Source organism: Cynocephalus volans, chromosome 10, assembly GCF_027409185.1.
Source record: "Cynocephalus volans isolate mCynVol1 chromosome 10, mCynVol1.pri, whole genome shotgun sequence".
Classification (NCBI taxonomy): Eukaryota; Metazoa; Chordata; class Mammalia; order Dermoptera; family Cynocephalidae; genus Cynocephalus; species Cynocephalus volans.
The window spans coordinates 17,703,510-17,725,788 of NC_084469.1; the positions used below are offsets into that span (position 1 = coordinate 17,703,510).

Below are 22,279 nucleotides of genomic sequence, written 5' to 3' on the forward strand. Positions count from 1 at the left end.
GTAATGTGAACACCAAATAGTAAATTAAATGAATTCTATGACTATACGTTGTCTAGTCTCTGTGTGCGAATCATATTTATCCTGTATGGGCTATTAAGTTAAATAATTTATAACAGAGATACCTCACATTTTTCATATCTGTAAGCCTTAAAACCTGAGAGATGGCTCTGTGTCAGTGTACTTTCCATTAAGTGTCAATTGAGTTATTTTTGTGTTTAGTTATTTATATGATCTCTCTGGCAAGAGGGAAATTATTAAGCTGTACAAATGTGCAATTTGAGTGTTAACTGCAATGAGAATGGAAAAGTTATAGACCAAATATTTTGTTAGGTGAAACTGAAAATTTGCTGTAGACTATTTTCACTAAAATAATGAGAATGTTTTTGCTATAAAACTATACTCTAAATTTGCATGTAGCCCCTGTGTAATCCTTAACAAAATGCTTTTAACGTAGTTTTTTTTTTAAACCTCCAGGAAGTTATTAAAATAAACACACTGTGCTCTATGGAAATGTCTCATAATCACCAAATTCCCCTTTTTAAAAAAGTGTTTCTTGTTCCTTTTTGCCTGAACTAAAATCTAGATATACCCAAAGGACATACTACTTCCTTGTCAGCCTTTTCAAGTTGTGACCATTTTTAATTATATCACTCTTTCCCCTTCATCTTTATTGTCATTTTACAAATTATCTGGATACTCTTCCTTTATTAAGGACTTTGGCACCTGATTTTGCAGTTGTTTTTTGATTTGTCCTTTTTCTCCTCCCTGGCCTTTTTAAATTTTGGACCTTCCTTTTTCATTCATTTATTAGATTCGTTTAAAAAATATTTATTGAGCACTTTCTGTGTGTCTAAGTACTAGGTACTGGACAATCAGCAGTAAGCAACATAGACAAAAATCATTGGCCTCTTACATTCCTGGGGTGAGAGACAAAAAATAAAACCAGGTACATAGAAAGATACTAATATGTTAGATGATGTTATGGACTGGATGTTTGTGTCCCACCAAATTTCTTATGTTGAAACCATAACTCCTAGTGTGGCTATATTTGGAAATGGGGCCTCTAAGGAAGTAGTCAACATTAAATGAGATCATTAGGGCAGGGCCCTGATCTGATAGGATTAGTGTCCTTATAAGAAGAAACACCAGAGAGCTTAATCACTCTCTTTGCTTGAGAACAGAGGAAAGACCATGTGAAGATGTTGAGAGAAGGCAGCTGTCTGCAAGCCATAAAGAGAGCACTCACCAGAAACTTAGTCAGCCAACACCTTGATCTTAGAATTTCCAGCCTCCAGAACTGTAAGAGATAAATTTCTGTTGTTTAAGCCACCCAGTCTGATATTTTGTTACAGCAGACTGAGAGGATTAATACAGATGGTGATAAGTACTATAAGGAAGAGGGGAGGGAGAATTCAGGAAGGTGGTGGAGAGATGGTTTAGAATTTTAATTGGATGGTTTGGGAAGGCCTGAGAAGGTGACATTGAGTAAAGGTCTAAAGGAGGGGAAACTTAAATCATTCTGATTTCTGGGGGAAGAATGTTGAAGACAGAGGGAGGAAACCTTCAGGTAGGAGAGTGCCTGGTTTGTTTGAGAAACAAAGTGGCTAGTGTAGCTATAGCAGAGTGGAGGTGATGTGAGGGGTGTAGTAAGAGATGAGGTCACTGAAGTAGCTGGGGTAAAGTCATGCTGCAGTAAGGATTTAGATTTTATTCTAAATGCATTAGGAGGCCATCGGAGGCTTTAGACATAGTTTTAAAAGGATTATGCTGGCTGCTGTGTGGAAAATGGACTCTAGAGAGCATATAGAAGCAAGGCAACTGTTTAGGAGACTACTGTAGTAATGCAGGTGAGAGATGGTTTTGGCTTGGACCACGGGTAGCAGAGAAGATAATGAGAAATATTTGGAGTCTAAATATACAGTTGTCCCCCTGATATCCGTGGGGGATGTGTCCTAAGATGCCTAATGAATGCCTCAAACCGTGGATAGTTACCCAACCCTGTATATACTATGTTTTTTCCTATACGTACATACCTATGATAAAGTTTAATTTATAAATTAGGCATAGGAAGAAATTAACAACAATAACCAATCATAAAATAGAAGAATTATAATAATATACTGTAATAAAAGTTTTCTGAATGTAGTCTCTCTGTCATAATAACATACTACATAGATCTTAGCAACCTCAGCATATGATCTTTTTTCTTTCCTTAGTAAGTCAAGAACTTTCACCTTTTTTCTGAAAGGAAGCACTTTACTGCTTCTCTTTGGCATATCTGATTTGCTAGCATCACTACTCGAGCTTTGGGGCCATTATTAAGTATAATAAGGGTTACTTGAACTCAAGCACTCAATACCTCCACAGATCTGATACCCAAGATGCCTACTAAGTGACTAATTGGTGGGAAGTGTATACAGTGTGGATATGCTGGACAAAGGGATGATTCACTTCCCAAGTTATATGTAGAAGGAAGGTGGGAGATTTCATCATGCTACTCAGAATGGCATGCAACTTAAAACTTAGAATTGTTTATTTCTTGAATTTTCCATTTAATATTTTTGGACCCAAGTTGACCATGGGTGACTGAAACCATGGAAAGCAAAACTGCAATAAGGGGGGACTACTCTAATTTGAAAGTAGTGATGGCAGGATTTGCTGATGGATTGGATGTGTGGTGTGATGCAAAAAGAGGAGGTAGGGTTTTTTTTCTGGGCTCTTTACTTTAACTGTACTCTCTTGCTAGTCAATCTCATCTATATGCATTCTTTTAGTTTCATCCTTGTTTCATTTGGGAATTTAATCCATTTACATTTAAAGTAGTGACTGATAGGAAAGTACTTATTATTGCCATTTTTATAATTGTTAGCTGTTTGTGGCTTTTTTGTTCATCTTTTTCTCTATTTTTCTGGAAAATAAAAATTTAGTAATTTCTTAGCTGTGTTTGCAAAATTAAAATAGTTCTGTTTAATTAAAACAAATTTGAATGATTTCTGTGTAGGGAAAAAATTGTCTAAGTTATACATTTTGCATTAATAATAAAGTTTTAAAGCTCTAATACAAACCTAGAAAAATGTAGCCTTTTTTTGGTGAGTCTTTGCTTTCTCCTTTTTGTTCTTTCATATTCCCTGAATTATATAAACTTATATATAATTATTATATGCCAACAATTTTATTTAAAAAATAAATAGAATCAATGAACTTTAGAGCCAAAAGTTAATTCAGATATATTAATATGCTCAACAGCCTTATTTTGCAGACGAGTTTTTTAAATACCTGGTAACATTATGTGACAATTTATTTTGCTTTTATTATAAAATTTATGAATCTGTGGCCATTTCATTATGTATAAATTTTTGAAGATCTTAGAAACCAAGTAGAATGTCTTTTTTTGTCATCTCGTAACAAATTTGAAATAATTGCACACATCATACCTGCTTTCAAGATTTTTAAATCATATTTAACTCTTTGATATTCTGGCTTATTTTCTATATAATGGGGAAAAATCTCTACTGGATTTCTTTGAGGGAAATTTTGTACATTTTACCAATTCTTTGTTGTTTCTCAAATTTTCTTTTAAAATAGATTTCTTCTAATCTAATTGCAGAACATATTTTGGGGTCATCAATATAATGGTCTTATTCAAGTTTCCTGAAAGGTTTTTCTCCAGATCTTGAATATTTGTAACCTACAGTATTAGAAGTTGTTGTTCTGGATCAAGAAATTGGAGATGAAATGTTACCTATGTTTTCAAAGAGAAGAAAAATAGTATGTCATTGGATTAAATTCCATTGAGTATCAACAATTATGCAAATTTATGTCATTTTATCTGGTTTTATATCCTCAAGATATTTTTATCCTTTTCTAGACTGGTTATTCAGTAGAGAAATTTAAATAATTTAATAAATTATTCAGAACATTATTGACTCTGTAGCAGTCTCTTCCTTTCAATTGAAGACTCAGTGTGACTCTCCCATGCACATTGTTGCTCTGAATATTGTCAGAAGGTGTTTTTGTGTTCTTTTTATGCTGTGTACTAGTGAGAGTCTTTGAATCAGAAACAGTGCATATTCAAAAAGCAAATTCTAATAGCCAATCCATGAGGCATTCAAAATAGAAAAACTTTTAGAGCAATGATAGCCCTATGTTTTTTACCTGGTAACAATGTTATGGGGAATTTTAATTTATTGATCAGGGAACCCTGATCAGTGTATAAATAGCAATGAACTACTTTACTAATTTGTGCTATAAAATTTGTTTTATGATTTTATTAAAAAGTTTGTTTCTAAAAATAGATGAGGATAAAACTAAGGAAATAAACCATCTTTAAAAAATTGCCTAGTTTCTGTTCTCTAGAGAATTTGCGGTGATTTTTTGTAATAACTCATCCACATTGCTTAAAACACATAGCATAGAACAAGTTGGTAAAACAGATCAACTTAAATCATAACAATCTCTGATACTGGCTTTTGCTTTTTTTATAAAATTTATTTAGCTCTTATCTTTATATTGTTTTGCATTTGCTGTGTTTCATTTTCTAGCTTCTTAATTCTTTTATTTTCACATTTAAAAAAATAAATATATTTGAAGCTATTAAATGTATTCTTAAGTATCACCTTTGCTGCATCCCTAACATTTTGAATTGTGAGTGCTTTTCTTATTCATATTTAAAGATTTCATAAATTCTACTTTGCTTTTTTTCTCTAACCTGTGTATTTTTTAAGAATATGAGTTTTAGTGTTGAGCTTGTTTTCTTTTCAGATTTTGTATTATTGACTTTCAGTCTAACATTGCATTATTGTTAGAATGTGTGGTGAATATGATAAATGTTTGAAATTTGTTAAAAGTCATTTTGAAATATAGCGCATGGTTATTTCTAGACAATGGTCAATATTTCACTTGTGCATATGTATTTTCTACTTGTTGGCTGAGTCTCTGTTTATATATTTATTTGATTCAGATTATTAGTGGTCATATTTTCAAACATTGAGCTTAGTTGCCTGTATGCTTAGTAAAATGATCTTAAAGAATCTTCATTTAAGGACTCTTCAGTTACAAATATTGAGGAGCTTCATGTTCGGTTTAAAGAGAGAACTTAAAATTCATCAACTTGGACAGAAGTCTTTTTATTTTTGCTTTTGAAGTCACCAAGATAGCAATAATATTAGTAGTACTAGCAGCAGCCTGAGTAGTGTTAGTAATAATAGTAATGGCAACAGCAGCAGCAACTAACATTTATTGAGCTCTTACTATGTGCCAGCACTATTCAAGCATTTCTAAATCTGTTATGAATTTAACCCAATAACGGCTCTATTAGATATTATTGTTTTCCTCATTGTATAGATGAGAAAAGGCACAGATAGGTTAATACGCTTGCCATAGTCACACTGGCTGTAAATAAACAAAGGTAAGTTTGTTCATCTGGACACATAAAAGATTAATTTTTTCTTTTCACTTTTTAGTTATTAGAAAAATTAAAAGAACGCTGGCGCCACACTGGTTTATGGCATAATCTGGAGTTGGTGAAGACAGTCATTGTAGAACCACAAGTAGGAGAAAAAACTGACTTTAATGAATTACTGCAGGTGTACTATGATGCAATCAAGTACAAAGGAGAGAAAGGTAATTGGAAATTATTTCATGGTTAATGAAAAAATATATTTTATTATAAAGTAAGAAGTTGGTGATATTAGAAATTTATATTATCTTTTAAAAATTAATTGCACTTAAGAGAAAAATCAAATTTCATAATCCTGAGTGAAAAGGTTAGGTTAAAAAAAAATTATTTTATTTGGAGTTGTCCTGTGAATATTTTCACTTGGGTATGCCAATTCAACTTTAAAAAACAGCACTCATCCAGATATTATCCCACCATCTTTCCTATTCTACCTGAAATATATTGTGCAAAAAGGCAGCTAGGATATTTATAAATGTCTTCCTTACTAAGCAAATGAAATCTACATTTTGAAGCAAATAATAGACTTTGTGCTTGCATTCTATTATGTAAGGTAAACTTGAGTTTTCAAAACATAACTGAAGACTCAATTTCCAAATTAGAAAATGTTCATGAAGAGTTTGTGAAGGGCTAATAGTAATCATTTATGAACAATGCAACAATAAAGATCCTATAACATAATTGTCAATATCTTTTTAGGAGTATATATAGTGTTCTGTGTGTGTTTTAAATACTTTCAAGATAATATTGGTTCAGTATGATTATAGTAAAAATTAGAGTTATTTTAATTGTTCTCAGAATCTTACTTTCTTGTGGTGTAAAGGTAATGATTGCAATTTCCATTTCTATAATAAGATAAAATTGTTGGTTCATAATTGCTTAGTTCATATGCAAGTTGCTACTATGATGTGATTTTACTATGTAAGTTATCTGGGAGATACACAGATTTGTGAATTGGTTTGCTGCTGTGTTGTATCTAAACGCAATTTTGTTCCCTTTGTTTACTTAAAGACTTTGAACTTTTAAAACTGTCTCCTAATAGTGTTTTATTTTTTATTATTTTCAATTTGCTGCTATGATTACTTAAGAATCAGGTCTTTTCAAAATGACAGAGGAGCTGGCCAGTTAGCTCAGTTGATTAGAGCAAGGTGTTATAACACCAAGCTCAAGGGTTCAGATGCCCATACCAGCCAGCTGCCAAAAACAAACAGAAAAAGTCCCCAGAAAACCAAAATGACAAGAATAAGCTATTTCTGAGAATTTTGAGTGTGCTTTTAAAAATGTTTATTTTCTATTGCTTAAGACGGAGCCCTCCTGGTAGCAGTTTGTCGTGGTAAAGTGAGTGAGGGTCTGGATTTCTCAGATGACAACGCCCGTGCTGTCATAACAATAGGAATTCCTTTTCCAAATGTGAAAGATCTACAGGTAGGCCATCAAAACCTTAAAAACTTTTATTATCATAGAGATCGTTGGTTTTGTGTAAAGTTAATAGTACATTTTTCTTGTATCCTGAGACATTTTATTTTAAATCTTTGGTGAATCTGAATGAGTGAGAAAAGTTTAGTAGATGTAGGTCTATTTTCTTTTTAACCTACCTAATCTTTTGCTCTACTAGAGTGATTTCACAGTGTCCTGGGTCAGGAGCATCAGTCTCACCTGGAAGCTTGATAGAAATACAGATTTTTCAGGCTCATCCAGATGTATCAAGTCAGAAACTCTGGAGGTGGAGCCCAGCTATCTGTGATTTTTTTTTCAGGCTCTTAGCCGCTAACTTGTAGGTCCCCTCAGAATTCTAGGGCTCTTTTTCTAGCTTCCTTCTCTCTAGTGCCCTGCCCTGCAGTTTTCACGATTTTAGCAGCTCCAAATTTTGATCTCTTCCACTTCAGCTCAACAGGACCACTGCCCTCTGCTTGGATTTCACTGTTGTGATCAGGGGATTATACCCAGGCAGAGAAGTGGGTATAATGGAGTTCACCTGATAAAATCCCCTTATCTCCAGAATTATAGTCTTGTGCTGCCTGATGTATGCTCCCTGAAAGCAGTTGCTCTGTTTTGTCCAGTTTTATAGTCACTTACAATGTAAGAGATATTTCCAAACCAGCTACTCAGTCTTGGCCAGATACAGGAGTTTTGTCTCATTGCCAATTGTTTTCTAAATATTATATTTGAAAAATTATTTATAGTAATTTGAAGTCTAAGGTGAAGTTATCTTCCATCAGGGAGAATTTTTTTTTTCTTTTTTTTTAACTTCCTACAGGAATTTGTAGGTGCTGATAATCTGGGACCAAAATGACATTTTCTGGCCACAGAGTGCTGAGCACGTCTTTTAAGCCACTTCAGATATTTTGAGTACGATCCATATCCCTCCTCCTGGGGTACAACCAGTTAGGGCCTCATACCAAAGCAGGAGTTTTTTCAGTAAGGTAGTCATCTTCTTTATTGTTAATTCTTTACCAGGCACTGTGAATTACATAATTTCACTTTTTCTAGACCATAGCAGGCTTTGGGTAATATTAACAGTAATAAGCAGTATTTCTCTCATTAGCCCCTGCTCTTTCCATAACCTCTGGACCTCTTCAAAATTTCTGAAAGTCCTCTGGTGTTATCTTACCTGATGATTCGTGATCTAATCCTTTCAGCCTCCACTGACTTTGCTGGCTTCCACTACCTTTCTCCATTTACCAGTGCTGTCATTGAGGGCACTGATGGCCATGCCCAAGGTTGTGTCTGTCTCCTATTCAAAAATGGCTAATGCTGCCTTGACTACTGATACTGATGAAACAGTTGACATCTACTCAAGGAAACTATTGTGTTTACCATCAACAGCATTAGTGTTGCATTCCACAGAAGCCGAGCGCTGCTGATGGCACTGGTACTGCCTCCTTTTGATTTCTTACCATTTTACCTTGGCCCTACATTAATGCACTAATGCTGTTTTGTTAAAGTGGTGGAGAGAATCCCTTTCCCCTCTTTATACACATCTTCTTCCAACATCTTAAACATAAAGTTAGTTTCCCTAAAACTAGTTCTTTCAAGTTTTGGTTGTATCCCCTCTCTGTCTTGGACCTACACATGAGTTCTTGAGAGCTGGAAAAGAAGATAAACTTCACAGCTAATACTAGTTTGTACTAAAAATTACACTTCCAAAGTAGCAAGGCTTGAAAGGATTCACATCAAACCCATAATACTGATTTCATCTGGGGAGAAGAGAAGGGAATTATACTGGGAGTAGTTACCTTCTATTTTCTCTACCTTCATCCCGACAACTATGATTTGGCATTGTTATTGCACCAATCTTGGGTTCTTAATGCTTTTTTTCCTTAGGATAAATTCTTCCCAGGCAACATGTCAGTCAAGCAAAAAAGATACCTAGTGACCTGCTCTGACATTCCTCAGTCATGATTCTACTTATCATAGTTCTGCTTATTTGAATTCCAGTGGCTCAAGTGCATAAAACAGCAAAATAATAGAAGGGTCTATGAATCAGGGGAAGGAGGGTGGTTCTAAAGTGATTTCCCTAATGGTTCGCAAAAGGGGCGGGTGGGGTGGACCCAAGAGTAGTCCAAACTGCAGGGACAAGGGACAGAAAAAGAGGGAAATTCTTTACCAGGAATACCAGATGTAAGGGAAGTATGTTTCTAATTGCCATATGACTGGGTCAGGTCTTCCTGTGGAACAGTTCTAAAATTCAGTGACAAAACAACAGTCATTTATGACGGTCACTCATCTATTGAGTGTCTGGGCAGCAGATAATCTAAGCTTGGGCTTGGTTGGGCAGCTCTGTTGATTTTAGCTGGGCTTAGTCACCCTGCTAAGGTTAGCTGATGTGGGCTAAGCTTAGCTGTGTAAGTTCCGCTCTAACTGTATCTCATTCTTCATGGAGCATCAGACTAGCCAAGACATGTTATCATTGCAGTGGCAGAGGTAGAAGAGGACAGGCTTAACTGTGCAAACACTTTTCAAATACCTACTTACATCACATCTGCTAACCTCTTATTGCCCAAAGCATGTTACATGCACAATCCCAAAGTCAAGGGTGGAGGGAAGGGGATATTTTCCACCACACATGGCAAAGGGTTTAGAATCATGACTCCAAAAATGAGTCCCCAGCCCTTGCATTTTTTCATAACTAAAGGATATTTATGTTATCCATTCATAAGGCTGGTATGTTTATAAGCTTTAAGAGTGTAGGCATGCAGTTTTTATAATGGTTAAGAAATCCTTCTGTCATTTGGAAATTACCAGAATATAGCAGTCAATACCCAAGATATCTGAAATAAATCAGAGCATCATTGTGGATGACATCTTAAAATATTCGTAAATGGCCAAACAAGGTATTGAACATATTTATTTGCACCTCTATGTGATAGAAAAGAAGTATAAAAGTTTCAAATTTTAATGAAGTTCCATTTATCTATTTCTTTTTATTGTTGCCTGTGCTTTTGGTGTCATGTTTAGTAAACTGTTGGTGAATCTAAGGTCATGCAAATTTGCCTCTAATGTTTTCTTTGAAGAGTTCTATAGTTTTAACTCTTTAATTTAGGTACTAGATCCGTTTTGAGTAAATTTTTCTATACAATGTAAGGTAAGGGTTCAACTTACTTATATCTAAAGTGAGTCTATTATAGATAGCATATAGCTGGATCAAGCTCTTTTAAATCAATTCTGCCAATCTCTGCCTTTCATTTAGTGAGTTTAACCCATTTACATTTAAAATAATTACTGATAGGGAAGGACTTTCTTGTGCCACTTAGTTATTTGTTTTCTGTGTTATATGCTTTTTGTTTCTCAATTCTTTCCTTGTTAACCTTTTTTGTATTGAGTTGATTTTTAGTGTATATTTTGATTCCCTTCTTCTTTCCTTTTGTGTATATTTTAAAAGTTGTCTTGTTAGTGTTTACCTTGGGGGTTATAGCTAACATCTTAATCTCCATCTCACCTCTTTTATATTGTTATTGTCACAGACTGCATCTTTATATATTGTGTGCCCATTAGCATAATTTATTATTGTTTTATGAATTTGTCCTTTAAATCATATAAGAAAAAAGAGGAGTTACAAACCAAAAGAACAATAATACTGGCTTTTACATTTACCTACATAGTTACTTTTCCCAGTGCTCTTATGTACTTCCTAAAGCACATACTTAATGTTTACAGATAAGTTTTATAATCTGTTAGATCGTGTACCTTTGTGTCTCTACAGTTAAAATATTGCCTTGGAATATAGTGTTCAATAATTGTTGTTTTAATTAATGAGTGAATGGGGGTTTGATAGAAGTTATTAAAATTGTATTTGGTTTTGTTTGTTTTTAAAAAACTGAAACAACAGCATTCCTCCATTCCTAGAGACTTTAATTAAAACATAATGATAGTAACTATTAGATGATAATGAACAGGATGGTAGTAGACATTAATATGACTCATAAGGAGGCAATACAGTGTGTCACTATAGTCATAAATCCTGAAAGCAGTTATAGAGGGTAATGCTCAATCTCCAATACCATCTTACACTTTATCTAATGGAGGTGGTATCTTGTATTGATTATACTGGCTATCACCCTTTGTATTAGTTTCCTATTGCTGTGCAACAAAGTATCACATAGTTGCTTAAAACAACATAGATTTATATCAGTTTCCATGGGTCAGGAGTGTGGGCATGGCTTAGCTGAATCCTCTGCTCAGGTTTCCACAAGGCTGCAGTCAGGGTGTTGGCCAGGCCGTGTTCTCATCTAGAGTTTGCAGTTCTCTTCCAAGTTCATTCAGGTCATTGGCAGAATTCAGTTCCTTGTGGTTGTAGGCCTGAGGTTCTCCCGAATCCAGCCAGGGGCCACTCTTGGCTCCTAGAAGGTATGCATAATTCTTTCCTATGTGGCTTTCTAACAGGCCCTCTCACAACAAGGCAGTTGACTTCTTCAATGCCAGCAGGATGTTCTCTACTTCTAGTCTACAAGACAGTCTTATACAACTTAATATAATTTCGGGAGTAATTTCCCACCACGTTTGCCATATAGTATAACCTAATCAAGGGAATGACTGTCTCATGACCGCTGCCATATTCTATTGCTAGAAGCAAGTCAAAGGTTTTGCCCTTACTCAAGGGGAGAGGATTATAAAGGTGTGATTCTCTGTGTGTCACCCAGTTAGCATGTGTCTGCCATATTCTTGTCCTCTATAAAAGGAAATGATGAGCTAAATGATTTCCATACATGGCTCTTCCCAAACTAAAACTATGCTTCAAATTAATGGACCTTAGGTTAGAATATAATAGTTTTCTTTTACATTAATATTCAGTCTATCATGCAGGAATAAGTAGAAGTTATTTATAAATGAAAATTTAAAAATATTCTATCTTATAGAAATGAAACATGCTATTTCTGCATTATTTTCTCTATTTCATTGGAATTCACATTTTAAAAGGCTAAGATCAGTGTCTGAATTAGAAAAGTGATTTGAGTGGGAAGAAGAAGGCAATGACATTAATTTTATGGTACTAAATTTTTTTCTTAAATTCAAGAAAGATTATGGAAGTAAAAATTAAAATACAGTTTAAAATACTAACTTAAGACATTATAGTCTCAACAGCAAAGTTTGGCTTTTTGAGAAGCAGGAAAATGTATGTTGGAGCCAAAAATATGACTTCTTTGGCTGTGACCAGGATTTCCTCTTCCCACCTTAGGGACTAGAAAGTAGAGGTAGGAAAATTTCATTTTGGAGCCAAGTGTGACTTGTTTAGTTCAAGTCATAATTTATTGCACATACCTCAGGGACCTGAAAATAAAGAAACCCACTATGAAATGTTGATAATGGGCCACTCTGAAGGGCAAGCATTAAGCTAACTTTCCCAGCGAGGATTTTTTTTCACTTCCACCTTTCCCAGATGCTTCTGATCATTATATAAGGACATACTTAATCGTATGATAGTTAAACCAAAGTATTTGAGGGGCATAAGACTAAAGTAAGGCTTTTATATGACTAGATGTTGGTGGAAAAGTGTAACTAAAATAAAAGTTGCTTTCTTTTAATGCAATTAAGTCACATTATAACAAGGCTGCCTTTTAAATGGACATCTAAAGAAAATCCTTTGGCCAATTACTATGACTTAACAACTACAAAAGTATCCAGCTTTATAATTCAAGCATCCATATCTCAAACTGGTGACATGGATGTAGTTTTTGAGACATGATAAAGTACAATGTTTAGATTTTAAAATTGCATTTTATTTGTATTTCTTAGTATAGTTTAATAGTATATAGGGATATTCTCCATAAGTATTGTGCCTTTACTCCTCTGAGGAAAATTCATAAAACCATGGTATGTGGCTGAAAATTTTTATATTATAAAAATGTTGAAGTGGTATGTTATATTTTTATGATAGGCTTAATAAAATTTGATAGTGATATTAATTATCAGAAATGCGCTTACAATGGTTAAAATAATTTATTGAGATAATAAATTTTATATTTGTGTATTTTTAAAAATAATATAGTATGCAGAGTTACCAAAATAAATTTTATTTGGAAGCCATTTAAAATTCAGATAGTGATCTGAATATCTATCTTAGTATTGGTATACAGTAACCTGTGAATTCCTTTTTTTGTTTAGGAAACTTAGCTCTGAATGTGCCAAACTATTTGAGTGTATTATTTTACTCAGTTTTTAAAATTACATTCCTAATTGAAAAATACAGACATCTATTTTAGTTTTGTTACATTTGTTGTTGACTTTATTTATTTGTTTAATTTTTGACCGGTATGGGGATCGCAACCCTCAGCTCGGTGTCGTCTGTGCCATGCTCAGCCAGTGAGCGCACCAGCCATCCCTATATAGGATCTGAACCCGTGGCCTCAGCACTACCAGCGCTGCACTCTCCCGAGTGAGCCAAGGGGCCAGCCCTGTTGTTGACTTTATAACACACACACACTTATATAAATTGATAGGCTTCTACACATTGTTGGCATTTTATAAACCACAGAAGAAGACAGAGTGCTTGTCCCAAAGGATAAAAGCATGAATAAAATAGAATGCACATTAAACCATGTTAAATCAGTACTTTCAAGTGTCAAAATATCAGATGATGACTTTATTAGAATTCTTAAATTCAACAAATTTCTATTTCTTTTGTTGCATTAAAATGTTTTTATTGCAGTAAAATATGCATAACATTTATCATTTCAACCATTTTTAAGTGTACAACTCAGTGGCGTCAAGTATATTCAGTGTCATGCAGCTATCACCACTACCCATTTCCAGGACTTTTTCATCATCCCAATCTGAAACTGTACCCATTATACGCCAACTCCCCCTTCCCTCCTCCCTTTAACTCCTTGTAACCACTGTTTTACTCTCTGTCTCTATGAATTTGGCTATTCTAGGTATCTCATATAAATGGAATCATACAATAATTGCCTTTTTGTGACTGGCTTATTTCACTTAGCATAACATCATCAAGGTTCATCCATGTCTTTTTAAGGCTGAATAATAGTCTATTGTATGTATATGCTACATTTTGTTTATTCATCTGTTGATAGACATTTGGGTTGTTTACTTTTGTGAATAATGTTGCTATGAAAATGGTGTACAAATATCTGAGTCCCTGATTTTGGCTCTTGGGGTATATACCCAGAGGTGAAATTGCTAGATTAGATGGTAATTCTATGTTTAACTTTTTGAGGAACTACCATACTGTCTTCCACAATGTCTGCAACATTTTAGGTTCCCACCAACAGTGCACGAGCGTCCTAATTTCTCCACATCTTTATCAACACTTATGTTTTCTGGTCTTGTAAAATATTTAAGTTCAAAGATGGAACTGTGGTAATGCTGGAATTAGAACTTATTCCATTAGCTCACAATTTCTTTTTTTTTTTGGCTGGTATGGGGAACTGAACTCTTTACCTTGGTGTTACAAAGCTGTGCTCTAACCAACTGAGCTAACTGGCTCGCCCCACAATTTCTTTATAAGGAGAATGATATTGTCCCTTCATTACTTTTATTGCTTTGATGGCAGTGTGAATATTCATGAGTAGATGAATGAGTGCAGGAATGCAAAGGACTATAGTATGTCAAGACAAATGATTTCAGAAACAAAAACCTTGTTAGTAGATTTATCTATTTCTTTTGAATTACTTTTCTATTAGAATTATGTTAATGATCTTAAGTGTTTCAGAAGTCATTTATTCATTCCTTTAACAAACGTTTACTAATATAGTGTAATTTGCACCAAATGCGGTAGGTGCAAAAGTGAACAAGATGCTATCTCTACCCTAGTGATGCCTATAATTTAGTAAAGGACAGCAACATGTAACAGGATGTTTTAGTGGAGTAGAAGCTGGGTGCTAGGATGCTGAGGGAAAGTGAAGTTGAAGGACACCTTTCACCTCTCATTCAGGTATCAATTTACTTTGACTGACTTGACTAAAAGGGATGGAGGAACCAGAAAGATGAGATTAGAATCTTGTCTACACTGAGATTCAAACATACAAACATTTGATAAAGTAGAATGGCCTCATCAGAGTCCAGATTACAAGGAGACTATTCAGATTATAAAACTATTCAGACTAATGAAACAACCTTTTTTTTTGAGTACCTGGCTGGAGTACCAAGTACTATAATAGACTCTGGGGACAGACACAGTGATACACTACACAGATTATTGCCTTTGTCTCATGGAGTTTACAGTCCAGCAAGGAATATTGACATTAAAGTAATACAGAAACAATCACAGTTGTGATGAAGGCTATGAAAAAAAGTCACAAGACCCATGAGAATGTTATAACAGGTCTTTAGGGGTCAAGAATGTCTTCTTGAGGAAGTGACATTTAAGCTGACACAGTAAAGAAGTCTAGGAGTTATGAAGGTGAACAGAGTGGATAAGAGGATTCTCAACAGAGAGAGGAGCACATGCTAAGGCCCTAAGGTGTGAAAAAGGATAGCAGTTTCCAGGTTATTGAAAGAAGCTGAGGTAGAGAGTGAGTTGGGAGAATGGCGTATGATAGAGGTTGGGAGAGGTATTTAGGAGCCCGATCACTTAGGACTCTGTATGCTATTTTTAGGTTTTGGCACTTTATTCTAAGCTATGGGAAACCAGATCCAGGAACAGGAGCTTGAGGTCAGAGTGGAGTGGAGTTCTGGTTATAATGTAACAACTGATATAGAAACCCACCTGGATCTAGCCCAGATAATAACTTGTGGTTACCCAGGAGAAATGGCTATGTATAAAAACTTTAAGGGATGTAATACTAAACTCTTTAACATTTCGGAGTCCAGCAACTTGCTATTGGAATTGTTGGAAACACTTAAGCCAAATCACAGATATGGAAGAAAAACCTCATCTCTAAAAGTCTAGAATGAGTTTATCCTCAATTACTTAAACTTTTTTCCTCCTCAGAACACTATTTTTCCTCCTTGGAACAGTTTTTTTTTTTTTTTTTTTTTTAAGATAGTGTGGCCTTAAGTACTATTAAATAAAGCAGTTTCTATGTAGATTTTGAAATTTCAAAATTAAAATCGAGTTTAAATCTAAGTAAGCTGTCTAGGTTGACAATTTGTATATTTGCCTTTGGTGGTGAAAAATTAGATAATGAAACTCTTTGTCTTCATCCCTTCGGAAAAATAAATGAACAAAAACCAAAATAATGGATGATTTGCTGAGGTTAATTTTTTTTTTAATTCCCCATATTTCTTTTTGTTGTTGTTTAAAAATTTTTTTTTCATTATTTATTTATTTATTTGCTTTTCTTTGTTAAACTTTATTTCCAGTATTTCTTAAAGAGGTGTTTTGGGATCAAGGATGGAAAGATTTAAACTCACAAATTTTTTTCTTTTCTTTTTTTTGGGCAGCTGGTCAGTACAGGGATTGAACCCTGGACCTTGGTGTATCAGCACCACACTCTAACCAATTGAGCTAACTCACCAGTCCCAATAAAGTTTTGGGGTTTTTGTCTGTTTGTTCGTTGGGGTTTTTGGGGGGTTTTTTTTGGCAGCTGGCTAGTACAGAGATCTGAAACTGTTACCTTGGTGTTATTAGCGCCATGTTCTAAAATCACAAAATTTTAAGCAAGTTTGGTTGACAACCTTTTTCTCCCAGTACTCATCATATTCCTTAGGAAAAAAGCCATATTTTAAAATATATGTACAAGTTAAACCTTTGGATGGTTAATAAAACAGATAAAAAACATTTGGTTTTGATTTATGGAAAATTCTGAAGTTATATTCTTGTACTCATTTTGTTTTTAGCAAGAATAGTTTATATATTAGTTTTCTTCTCAAACTAGGTTGGATGCTTTTAAAAGTGAAACTAGGACACAAGGTACAAACACAATTTGTGGTAATGGGTATGCTGCTAGTATGAATCTGGCCTTCACATCTTGGGCACAAAGGATGACAATCAACTTTGTATCATGAATATTCATAACCAATAAATAAAATAAAATATATAATTAATTTTTTTTTTTAAGTGAAATTATCGCCCTGGGGAGCCATAAGGTTGATTGACACTTACCTGCTTCTGTTGGCACAGAGAACATCAGTACCACTACCTCAAGGCAAGCAGTGGAATTGTTTTTTAGCTTCTCTGAAAACAATATTTTTCTTTGGAGGAGAACTTTGGTTGTGGGTTTTAATTAGTTTACTCAGTCAGATCACCTTAAAGCCCACAGGGTACAGACATGTAGATGCTCTTCAGGTGAGTATGTCACTTGTTTCCCCCCCCCCCCCCCCAACTATGAAGGTTTAAGGTCTCAGTTAACATAAGCTGTAGTAGATAGACATCACTGGTCAGTGTTTACAACATCAGTCTTTTCTGGTTTTCACTGAAATTAAAGGTTTAGAATCTTGAGGATGAGTTCAATTTAAGCTTTCTAAACGTGGGACAAATAGCCCCAATGTGTCAGGGAGTATAAGTTCTACAATAATTCATAGCGTATTTTTCTACTGCATCAAATTTGCCAGATTTGTGGCTTCAAATTATTTTATACCAGGGTTTCTCAAGCTTGGCACTATTGACATTTTGGATAAGGGTATTTCTTTGTTATAAGGGGTGTTGTGTACATTGTAGGATGTTTAGCAAGCTTTTACCCACTAGATGCCAGTAGCAACACCCCCACCCCCACTCCTACCACCAGCTATGACAACCAGAAATATTCCCAGACACATTGCTGATATCTTCTGCTAGGCAAAATTGCTCTCGGTTCAGCACCACTGCTTTATATAGCAAGACATACGAGCGTATTTTATGAATTAAAATGAACAATCTGAATTTGTTTTTAAATTTTTTATCAAGTTGAAAAAAGTCCAATCAAACTTTTACTAAGAGTCTAATATATATATGTATATTAAATACAGTAGATGGCTTCTATAATAACAGTCTCTTGGCTTCCACCCATTCCCAGCCCTTGCTTCTGAGATGTAGTGACTTTCCTGTCTTTTAGCTGTTTCATCTGGTATTTACCTCCATATTTTATCTTCATTTAATCAGTTTTAGACATTAACTATTAACTTTCTATTTGAAGGAAGGATTTTAGTTCGCTTACTCTACTTTTCCTTTATTATGTCCTCCAAATATAGTTATATCAATATGTTTAATTTTTATTAAATCTATAATCGATATTCACATTGTCATGACTGTGAAAATACTGTTTACTGTAGTCAAATGATTTCCTTCCTGTCTTGAACTTTAGAGTTAATAATATCCTCCTCTTGTCCACCTACTTCTTTTCTTCTTAAAAGATCTTAATCTAAATAAATCTGGCACTCTCCAATAGGTCTGAGCAACACCCTCAGTACAAGTTTTCTATCAAACCTTTCAGATAATACCAGGTTGTCAGTTCCTTTTTTTCCCCTGGAGGTATCACTTCTGGATCCTCCTAATCTCCTACTGCAACCAGGACTAAGTGGGCTCTTTAAGCCCACCTAACCCCTGATATCCTGAGATTTTCCTTTGCTATCATCCTACGCATTTGATTTACCTATCTTCTGTGTTGGATTTCCAGTTTCCTGGGTCTCAGATCTTCCTCCTGTTTCTTGTTTACTGTTTCATCTTTGTTGTATGCATCCTCCAGTGGTTTCATTATACCTCTCTTTCTGGAATTCTGCAAGTCACACACTTATTTCCCAACAGTAGCTCTGTGGGTACATTGGTTTGAACTTTGTCCTTTCTGTTTAGTCACTTAACATTTATCCACCTGCTTTTCACATTTATATATTGGGGTTTGGGATTAAATGTCTCTTAGTTTAATTGAAGTTGGAGACTGTGTTTCTCTTTCTTATTTGCCATTTAATTTGGAGGCAGTTTTTGAGAGGCAAGGGAAGAGGAAATTTTTTTTGTTGTTCTTGAAACCAGAAGAAGTCTTAATAACTTCCTAAGATAAAGCAAGAGTTTTCAAAGTGCTATAATTCCATATGCCTTATTCCCACGATCATGCATTCACATTTGAGAAGCTCTGTATCAAATATCCTGGCATTAATATTTTAAAGGTTGGAAGTAATATTTTAAAAATCAAACCTTGACTTATGTTTGAAAGGTAATTTGGGTATAATAATGAAAATCTAGATAGCAAAAGTGTTATGCTTCATTTGTTGCACTGTGGAGGTAATAAAGTTTTGTGGTTTTAAGTTCATTTTCAGTATTTTCCAATACTCATTTAATCTCTTTACTTACAAGCATACTTTCTGTTGCTCATGTTTGTTTAAAATGTTAGTGTTTAATTATGCAGAATCTGAGTCTGGTTCTCCTCTCACTGGGATTAACTTCTACTTTCTATGCCTACCATTGCCTTGGCCATGGTGCTTAGTATTACATCTTTTGGCATCCACAAGCCTCTTCCATGAGAGATTTTGCCTTCTTCCAGGGTTATATAAGAGTAGGTATAGGTCTCTATCACTTGCTGAATGCAGTACTACTCATTCCCCTTAACAAAGCCTCTTAGTATTGACTCATTCCTTTAGGAGCTTATGGCTCCATTTACAGTCTCACACTGCTTTCTTACATAAGATAATATTTCATTTTGTTAGTTGTTAGTGCTAGACGGGTTTATTGGACTCTCATATGTGACTTTAATAAGGGAAGCTCTAGATTGTAAGATATTTGAATGAAACAATATTTAGACTAATATGGGACCAATCATGCACTCATTCTCATAGATTATAACACTAGCATATTTTATATAGCTCTGCTTTCAAAAACAACTCATAGGTTGCAGTGACCAAAAAGTATTATGAAGGATATTAAAGAGTGCTAATGTTAACAATAATTTATCAGAAAATTTCAGATCAGTTGTTGAAGTTATTTAGAAAAATATTTGTTTCAAAACTGCTTGAACACTGTTCGCTATGAGTCCTGCCAATATACATATTTTCCTTGATATTTGATGAAAAAGTAGCCACCCCATAAAGCAAAGAAACTTACTTTATAAATAACCTAATATTATGTGCCTGTATATTGAGCAGTATAGTCAAAGCTCCTTCAGAGAGAGTTGATTCAGGTGTTAAAACCCTGATTTGGGGTGAACAGCCTAAGGTAATGGCCATATGGCCTGCGTAGTGCTATGGCTTTTTTCATATACAAACAACAGTATATTACAACAGAATGTAAAGTCCACCGAAATGTACATTGGGTTTTAGAAATATAGGATAAATAATGACTTTCTAGCCCACTTACCTCTGATGTATGATACTTTACTGTTTGCTCGTTGTCATTTATTTCTTTAACCCACTCTGTGAGGTAAGGTTGGCAGGAATTATTTTCCTTTTTTTTGCAGAAGAGGAAACTGAGAAAGGAATGTAGGGTACAGTGACTTACACAGGTCAAACAACTGATAAGTGTCAAAGCCTTGACTCTAAGCCATGTGCTTTTTCATTATACCTCATTCCTCAAAACAGACTATAGCCTGAATGGTGGCATTTTCTAGAGATGGTAATTTAAGCATTTGCCGGTTAATCAGAGCAATATTTTAACAGAGATAGCTTAACTTAGTCCCTTTCAGGATAAGCATATTAAGGTTTTGTGGGTTTTTTCTTTTAATAGGAAAATATTAATTTCTACTTTTGTTCTGTGCTCTTATTTTGACAAATTGTTTTAATAATAATAATAATAATAATAATAATAAAAACTAAGATCTAATGCTCCAGAGTAATGGATTTTTTTTTTTTTTTTTTTTTTGCATGATTAGTGTCAAAGCATTTATTCAGGTGTGTTTAAATGTTACTGAGTACTCAGATTACTCTGGATAGTAGCCACGAGCTAAATTATTATAACCCATTGAGATTCAATATGTTGAGAACTCACGTACCTGATTTGAGAGGAGTATATTTTGTTCTATTTCTTAAATTTGGAATTCTTGGGTTTTTTTTTTTTTTTTTTAACAACACTGACAATTTATGACACAAAGTTTAACATAGATTTCTCTACAGAAAGTGTTATCGAAAGCAGTCTTACAGCATATGTGAAATAAATTATATTGCTGTTACTACATCTTGATTCTTATTTCTTTGTAGGTTATTGTGGTCTAATCCTAATGTAACAGGGAAGGTAAAATTTAACAGAGAAGGTAACAATTGAAAAGCATTTCTAGTGTGCTTTTTTTAAAAAAAAATTTAAAAGGGAACCTTCTTAACTCTTGGCAGAAACTCATTTTTCACCATTTAAAAAGTATATATATGCTATATTTGGTTAACTTGGTGTTTCGGAAATCTTGAAAATATGCCAGATGAAATAAAACCAGCTATATTCCTTTTAATCTAGCTAAATTATTTCACATACAAGATCTTATGCTGAGTTTAGAACTCTAACCGTTGGAATTTATATTGTGATATCCTGATAAAAGTGTTTACACTATGATGATATGGAGCAGTAAATGTCTCTAACGCACAGTCTCTCTCTTCCAGATTTGGTGTGCTATAAATGTTTTGGTTTTAGGCCCTGTACCTTGGCTAAAGATAAAACTATTCCTCTTGAGTGTTTGCTAGACAAATGTGTTTATTTTTCTGAAGCAAAGTTTTCTTAATATTTTTAATTAGTGAGTTTAGCTGATTATTTGTTCTTAGTCTTATTTGGAGTTTTGAACTTTTGTCTTCAAACTTACATGCAGGAAAAAAATTAGATTCTGCTTATGTTGATTGCTTTCAGGAAAGTATTTATTACTGAAATAATACGTATTTATATGAATTGGGATAAAATCCACCATCTTTCATATGAGTAGTAAAGAGAAGAGATACCTTTATAGTTCCAGCTCATATTTATCACACCATTTATTTCTTCAGAAGCTACTTATAAAATTTATTTTAAAAAGCTACTCTTGTACAGAGCTACTTAATGCCAGCACTGGTAGATTTGACTAAAAGTTGAAAAATAAATCTAATGTTCAAAATTGTGACCTAAATTTCTTGTTGACATATGCAGTATGATCTTTTTCATTATTTTATATTGTCTATTACTGTTATAAATAGTATACTACTTATACTATTTCCAATAAACAAGGCATGGAAAATGTGAGGAACTTACTGTTTGATCTCAATGAAATGGTAAAAATCAGAATCCAAACCATATAACTTCTGCTTGAATGCTATTTGTCTATTGGGTATTTTTACACAGTTCTATAAGTACCACCTCAGTTTTGATTATCAATGTCTTTGCTATTCAGTATCTTCTACTTATGTCAGGTTAGATTTTGATGTAGATACATTTTTTAGCTTTCTAGAAACTATCATAGCAAGAGTACTTTTCATTTTGTGTGAACTTTGAACTTTTCAATTATAAAAAATATTTTTATGTTAATCAGTTCAACACCTGGACCAATGGGTTGCAAATTCAAGGAGGTATACAAATTT

General features: G+C 34.1%; 1 protein-coding gene across 1 annotated transcript in view; it reads left to right on the plus strand.

The window, feature by feature from the left end:
• Positions 1 to 22,279, plus strand: part of BRIP1 (BRCA1 interacting helicase 1) — a 163,472-nt gene that overhangs the window by 103,058 nt on the left and 38,135 nt on the right. The window contains exons 14-15 of the mRNA XM_063113182.1: positions 5,463 to 5,622; positions 6,759 to 6,880. Coding sequence (XP_062969252.1) covers positions 5,463 to 5,622; positions 6,759 to 6,880 — 282 coding nt within the window. The remainder of the gene's footprint in view (positions 1 to 5,462; positions 5,623 to 6,758; positions 6,881 to 22,279) is intronic.